This window comes from Pungitius pungitius, chromosome 2 (genome assembly GCF_949316345.1).
Source record: "Pungitius pungitius chromosome 2, fPunPun2.1, whole genome shotgun sequence".
In the NCBI taxonomy this organism is placed as follows: domain Eukaryota; kingdom Metazoa; phylum Chordata; class Actinopteri; order Perciformes; family Gasterosteidae; genus Pungitius; species Pungitius pungitius.
This window is the reverse complement of record NC_084901.1, coordinates 20,955,180-20,961,196: the sequence shown is the minus strand read 5'-3', so window position 1 is coordinate 20,961,196 and position 6,017 is coordinate 20,955,180. Positions and strand designations below refer to the sequence as shown.

At 45.0% G+C, this 6,017-nt stretch overlaps 1 protein-coding gene and 1 long non-coding RNA gene across 2 annotated transcripts; one reads left to right on the top strand and one right to left on the bottom strand.

The window, feature by feature from the left end:
• Positions 1-108: 108 nt before the first annotated feature.
• Positions 109-1,947, top strand: LOC119210041 (uncharacterized). The gene is made up of 2 exons (XR_005119615.2): positions 109-267; positions 940-1,947. It is a non-coding gene; the product is annotated as an uncharacterized LOC119210041 (long non-coding RNA).
• A 309-nt stretch (positions 1,948-2,256) lies between these two features.
• Positions 2,257-5,437, bottom strand: grxcr1a (glutaredoxin and cysteine rich domain containing 1 a). The gene is made up of 4 exons (XM_037459642.2): positions 4,865-5,437; positions 3,577-3,816; positions 3,416-3,481; positions 2,257-2,675 (listed from the first exon to the last, which is right to left on the bottom strand). Exons 1-4 carry the CDS (start codon positions 5,255-5,257, stop codon positions 2,496-2,498), a joined length of 879 nt encoding a protein of 292 aa, XP_037315539.1. The 5' UTR covers positions 5,258-5,437; the 3' UTR covers positions 2,257-2,495.
• Positions 5,438-6,017: the final 580 nt, after the last annotated feature.

The window sequence follows — 6,017 nt, the reverse complement described above, 5'->3', positions numbered from 1 at the left end:
CCCAAGTCCATTAGGTGGTGCAGTTGTGTGGATGAGAGAGAGAAAAGGGGAAGGGAAGGGGTGGGGGGGGGGGCACTTTAACCTGTACGCTGACGTCAATAAAAAAATAAAAAAATAAAACCCATCATTTCCCACCAGTCTGCGCACCGACGGATCGTTCAAAACATTACGCATCGCGGCCGGAGCCCCGCTGCACTACTCGACTGAAGTGAAACCTCACCGGGCCCCGGGGAGCGGACACGTTGCGGACAAACGCCATCATCGCAGGTTTTTACACCATTGAATGTCACGTCTTAACATTTCTGGGTGTCATGTCTCATCATACCATCCCCGAGATCACCGGTGCCAGAGCCGCCGCTGGCCCGTCTTGGTTCCTTTCGTCGTCGTCGTCCCCCCCCCCCCCCCCCCCCCCGCAGAGAAAGAAGAGGTCGCTTGTGCACTTTGAAGTAAAATACAAATTAAAAACAAAGAACCAGAAGCTCCTTGGGCTGATTTGGATCATTATTAAATGTATTTAATGGCGCGCCTGTCCACGTCTTGAGATCAACAAGCAGACCGTTGTCATTTGTTTGTTTTCTTTAGTGGGCTTTTTTTCTCCAGTGGATTTAAAGCAGATGTTTTTGTTGTAGTCTTCGACGCATCCGCTAACATTTTCGGCACCGGGAGACCACAGAAGGGGGCGCAGTAAATCTGCACAGTTGGGGTCTCAGATTTTCATGCACCCCTCCCCTTCATCACCACAAGCCTGCGGTTACAAAATCCCGAACCCCATTACTGCTCGGTGCGGAATTGAATTAATGAAATGCGATTTTCGTGCAGGGATGTAATCGTCTCTCATTAAGCATGCGTCCTTTTCGCTTTTTCGTTTTGTTTGTCTCCTTTCATTTTTCGCCTCCTGCACAATCCATGATTTATTTTGGGTCGCTGTTTCAAACCCAGGTTGCAGGAGCATCTGCACGGAGCAAAGGCGGCGTTTTAGACGACAGCAACAAAAACAACAACAAAAAAATAAAGAAACGAAAAAAGGTCTCCGCGGCGGGCGCATCATCGGCGCCACACTGCTCTACGCTTTTAGCCTCTTTACAGTGCTGCCTTGTCTGATCAGGTTCAAGCAGCATTGTACAGGGCTATGACAGCATAGAGAGCCGAGCTTCTCTGACCCTTTGGATGGCAGCCACCCAATGACCTCATCTGCGAAGAACTCCGAACGGCGAGGATGGCGCGTGAGCGGAGATGTTGCCGATTTGAGTGATTTGTCTTGTTGTTGTTTTGTTTGGTTTTTTTTGCATGCCGATGTGGTCTTAAAAAAAAAAATGACATGCGTTGCTTTTGTTGTTGGGCTTGAGGAAAAACTGGAGCACATGGAGATCTCTCTGGGTTGAATTATTCAAAGCAAATTTAAATCCCTCTGCAGCCGATGCATTATTGAACCAATTAGTCACATCGCATGCTGCGACTGGATTCACCCATCTGCACTGTCTCCGTTTCCCCATCAAGAGCTGCTGCTGTTCTGAACAAGCCGTTTCCCAAAACCGTCGGATATGCTGAAGCACCTTGATTTAAAACCGTTTTAATTAACAGTTTTTAAAAAAAAGCAGTTTAAACAGGAGAGGGTTTTTTGGAGTCCTGAGCTGTAGGGCTGTCTTTCATCTCAGAATAAAAAAAACGATCACCACATTCCTCACTGACAAATCCTATTGACCCAAATGTGACAGCTTCAAAAGCCTGTTTTTCTGTCCAACCAAAAGTCATATTTAGTTTAGTATCACGGTCAAGAGATGAAAAAAAAAACAGGAAACCCTCACAGTTGAGAAGGTAAAACTGATTTATTTTTGCTTGAAAAAAGACACTTGATTATCAAAATAGTTGCCTGTTTTTCAATCATATCACATTATCTCTTATGTAGCACCAGAAATATATTGTGTACTATTAAAATGTTTAAAAGCACTTGACTCCCTTGATTTATTTTGATTTAAATGAGTATTTGTCTGTCCTAAAAACACAACAGCTTCCATTTAATTAAACCCCATTTTCCATTTACAATCCTCAATGTGAGGGTTGAATTATGTTTGGAGCTCTTGAGTGAGAGTAGGTTACATGCAAACTCGTCCTTTTTATTTATTAGCTCTCGGTCTCTATATCATCCTCAACTCATATGGGCTTTCTAATGAGAGCATTGCTAACGAGCCTCCTCACTTACCGAATAACAAGCTTAAGTTGACCTCGTGTGAAACTAGTTCACAGCTCACGTGTTTACAGAAACCCATCAATGGAAAGGTTTGCACTGAGCTCAGAAAAAGTGATGTGATTCTTCTCGTTGCTTACTGAGGTTCAGCGGACCAACAATACCAGATCCCCCCCAATTCACAGATTTATTTTTTTCCTTACTGACATGGCCGTGGAGGAGGAGCGCTGCTGGGTTTCGTTTCATTGCCCGGGTCACAGTCCAGTCGGAGGCCCTGCGAGGAGGATGCTGGTTCAGGCACGTAACATCCTCAGTGGCTGCAGCTCACACAGGGCTGCAGGCCGTTCTCGTTGCAGGAAGTGCACTTGAGGGCTTTGAAGGAATCCGTGAAGCAGTTGCGGAACACGGACATCTTGCTGCCATGGCACATGGGGCACGGGACGAAGGCATAGCCCCCACAGGTCTGGCACGTCTGGGGCTGCTGTACTCTCTAAATACACGGATAGATAGACGCGTTTCAGATAACGGAGCCAGCATTTAATACTCACTCCCACATTCTTTGGGGAAAACAGTGCTGGTTTCTTTTTCGTCCTAAAGCACACACATTTGGAGATACATCTTATCAAATTAGCTTAATTTAGTACAAAGGAATGACTTAAAACTGATGATATGATATTTTGGATTTACACGAGAAGATAAATACCTCTTGATATGTTATGTTAGCTCAGCAATGGTATTTCCAACAGTATCGGCAAATTGCTTCAAAGGGACCAGTGCATCAGACAACACAAATATAATGAATTCAGTTATTTTTAGAAGATCAATTGTGTCCATTCCTCAAAATGCGAAATACTTCTAATCCTGTTAAACAAGACTTCCTTTTGAAAAAAAGGTAAACGCAGAGAAAAAAGTCTGTTTGCCGGACAGCGCTGGACTGATTCATGTATGTATGAACTTTCAGGGCTGCATGTTTTGTCTTTTTTTGTTTTAATAGCCCGCAGAGACTGGAAATGCACGACTTAAATGTCATAAGCTTCACAAGGATTTGTATGCGCTTATGAAGACTCTCTGTTGGGTTGAACTTACAACCTAGGCCCGGGAAAAGGCCAGTGCTGGCGTCACTGCAGCTCAGTGACGAGCAGAAACGCCTCACAGAATTATAGGAAAACGTGTGTTTAAATGCCATCAACCAATCAACTCATCGTCAATGCAAACTAAGCGGAAACCAACCTCTATTTTGGTTAGAAGATCTTGAAGCTCTCCTGATTCGTTCATGCTTAGTATTTTCTCAGCACCCTGAAAGACACCATTCAATATGAAATGAGCGCAGTCCTAACACACAAGATGTTGAGCCAGGATGTCAATGTGCAGGAGAAAGAATCAGAGCCGACCCCGAGGTAGTGTCCGTCAATGAACACCACAGGTAGCGAGGGAGGTTCCCCCACGCGGTTGCACCGCTCCTCCAACTCCTTCCCGTACTCGCTGTCCAGGGCGATGTTCTTCTCCACAAACCTCACCCTGTGGTTCTGGAAGATCTTTCGGACTAGCTGGCAGCGCTCAAATGTTGTTCTCACCACACGGAAACTTGTGGTGTAGATCACTATCCGCCCAAATTCAAGAGATATCGCCATCTAAGAAGAGGTCAAAAGTAATCTTTAAAGCTGTAACAAGGTTCTTTGGGTGTTTTTTAAATTCATAAACATACCTTTTACTATGCAGAAATAAAACCATGCCTCCCAGGTGGAAAACATGACAATGTAAAATGTCTGTGTATGAGATATTGGCTTAATTTTATATGATGATATTTCCACAAACATTTCTTATATTTGGTACAGCTTTTCCAACTGTGGAAAAGTAGTCGCACCTTCTCAAATCTGAATTATTCAAAATAACAATAAAGAAAAACTAGTAAAGTATTTTCATAAAAATAAAAAAAAAAGCTTTTAAAAAAAGAAGCATTTACTGTTCTGTACTCTATGCAGCCCTGTCATAATTTAGGGAACTGTTGGGGTCTTGAAATGCTTCACGTCATTGAGAACTGTGAGGCTTTGTCATTGGATATGATGTGCAGCCTGTCAAGGTGAAGCCAGGATTTTACCAAAGGAGATCCAAATATGGCAACTAATCCCCTAAGCCTTGTGTTTGAAGTTTATCATTTATAATCCCCTGATATAAAGTGGCTCATTAGAAAAGGTTTTAACCATTTATGTATCGTTAACCTCACTTTCAAGAAAGCATCCCATATGTCTCGGTACTTGTATAAGTGTCCGTTCTTTTAACAGAGTTTGGTAATAAATGTACCATAAAGAGTTCCTTTAGGATAAGATCAACAGCAATCATTTAAAAGAGAAACGGCCTCTTCGATATGACCCTCGCCATCACCTTTGCCTCAGCATGCGGGCCAAAGTGTTACATCAGAATCCGAAAGCGGGGACACTAGAAAGCGCCTGGAATTCATTAACCTGATCAGTTTCTTGAAACACTCAATGGAATGCATCATTAATCATTAATTGTTCCGTCATCTTGTCCTCTATTGTGAGCTCATATCCCCCTCTTACGCCTCAGAGTAGCTCCATACCTGTAAGTAGACTGGAGGATACTGATGGGACCTGCTGGTGTGATATTCCAGACTAAATGAAGCAATAAGATGTAACCACGCCCCCTTTCAGATGTACTTACACTGTTGTAATTGGGAAGGTTCTCAAACAGCGTCTGACCTGCGCTGACTTTGTGCTTGACCCCTCTGACGGTCCCATTTTTACTGAGTATGTTGACCCTCCTCGTTGTGAACATCCAGTCCTTGGTGGCCCCCGCGTACACCAGCAGCTCGTCCGGCTCGGCGGCGTCCGGCTCGGAGCCCAGGTACCCGACCAGGTGCGCCTCTCCGCTCGTGGAGGGGGTGCTGGCCCGCTCTGCGTCGGAGCCGCTGGTGCAGTCCGAATCCAGGGAGCCCGAGGGCCCCTCGTCCTTGAACATCTCCTTCAGCACCCGGCCGCTGTTCCCCGAGGCCACGCGGAACCTCACCCGCTTCCGTGGCTTCTCCGGCCCGGCCACCGGCATCGTGCCCTCCATCGCCAACCCCCCTGGCACATTACATGGTCGGCTCCTCTCTGCTCATTCGGAGGTAGACGCTCGGCTGGGACGCACCGGTCTGTCACCCATGGATTACTAGCAGGTTTTAATACCCCCAGTTTGAACAGGTCCGAAAAAATAAAGAAGACTGAGAGCCTGTAAGCTGCCTCACAGCCGGACTCACCGCGATGGTAAATAATACATGCATCTCCACCATGGCAACCCAGCAAGCTTATCTCGCGTAAAATGATAGTTGTCTTTGAATTATTCATGACAGTTTACACAGTTTTCACCAAAGCTTTGACAGAAGACTTTTCATGGTCTGACTTTGTGTTCATTAATCAAGCAAACATACATTTCTCCCTCTCAGGGCGAGATGTCAGCCGACACTCGGAGGCGACCATATTGTTATTATCATTGCACCACATGTTAGTCATTTCATGCATGAAGGGGCAGATTGCTGCAAACAAGCAAACACCTTAGTCAACAAAACTAATTAGCATGTTAGCAAACCAGGTTAGCTTCACTTAAATCTTAGTTAAGGTGTAGTTTAGTTTGCCGAACATCACATTAAGGTTTAATAACAGCTTTCTTGTTATCTGTAAAATATGTCAAATAACGTGCTAAAATAAAATCCTGTGACATATTTTAAAGACCTCACGTTACATGACGTTAATGGTTATTCCTTGACCTTGTTCACATGGCGTCCCCACGGAGCAGCCGGTGGCTCGTGTCTCGGGGACACGACACGCCAGCCTGT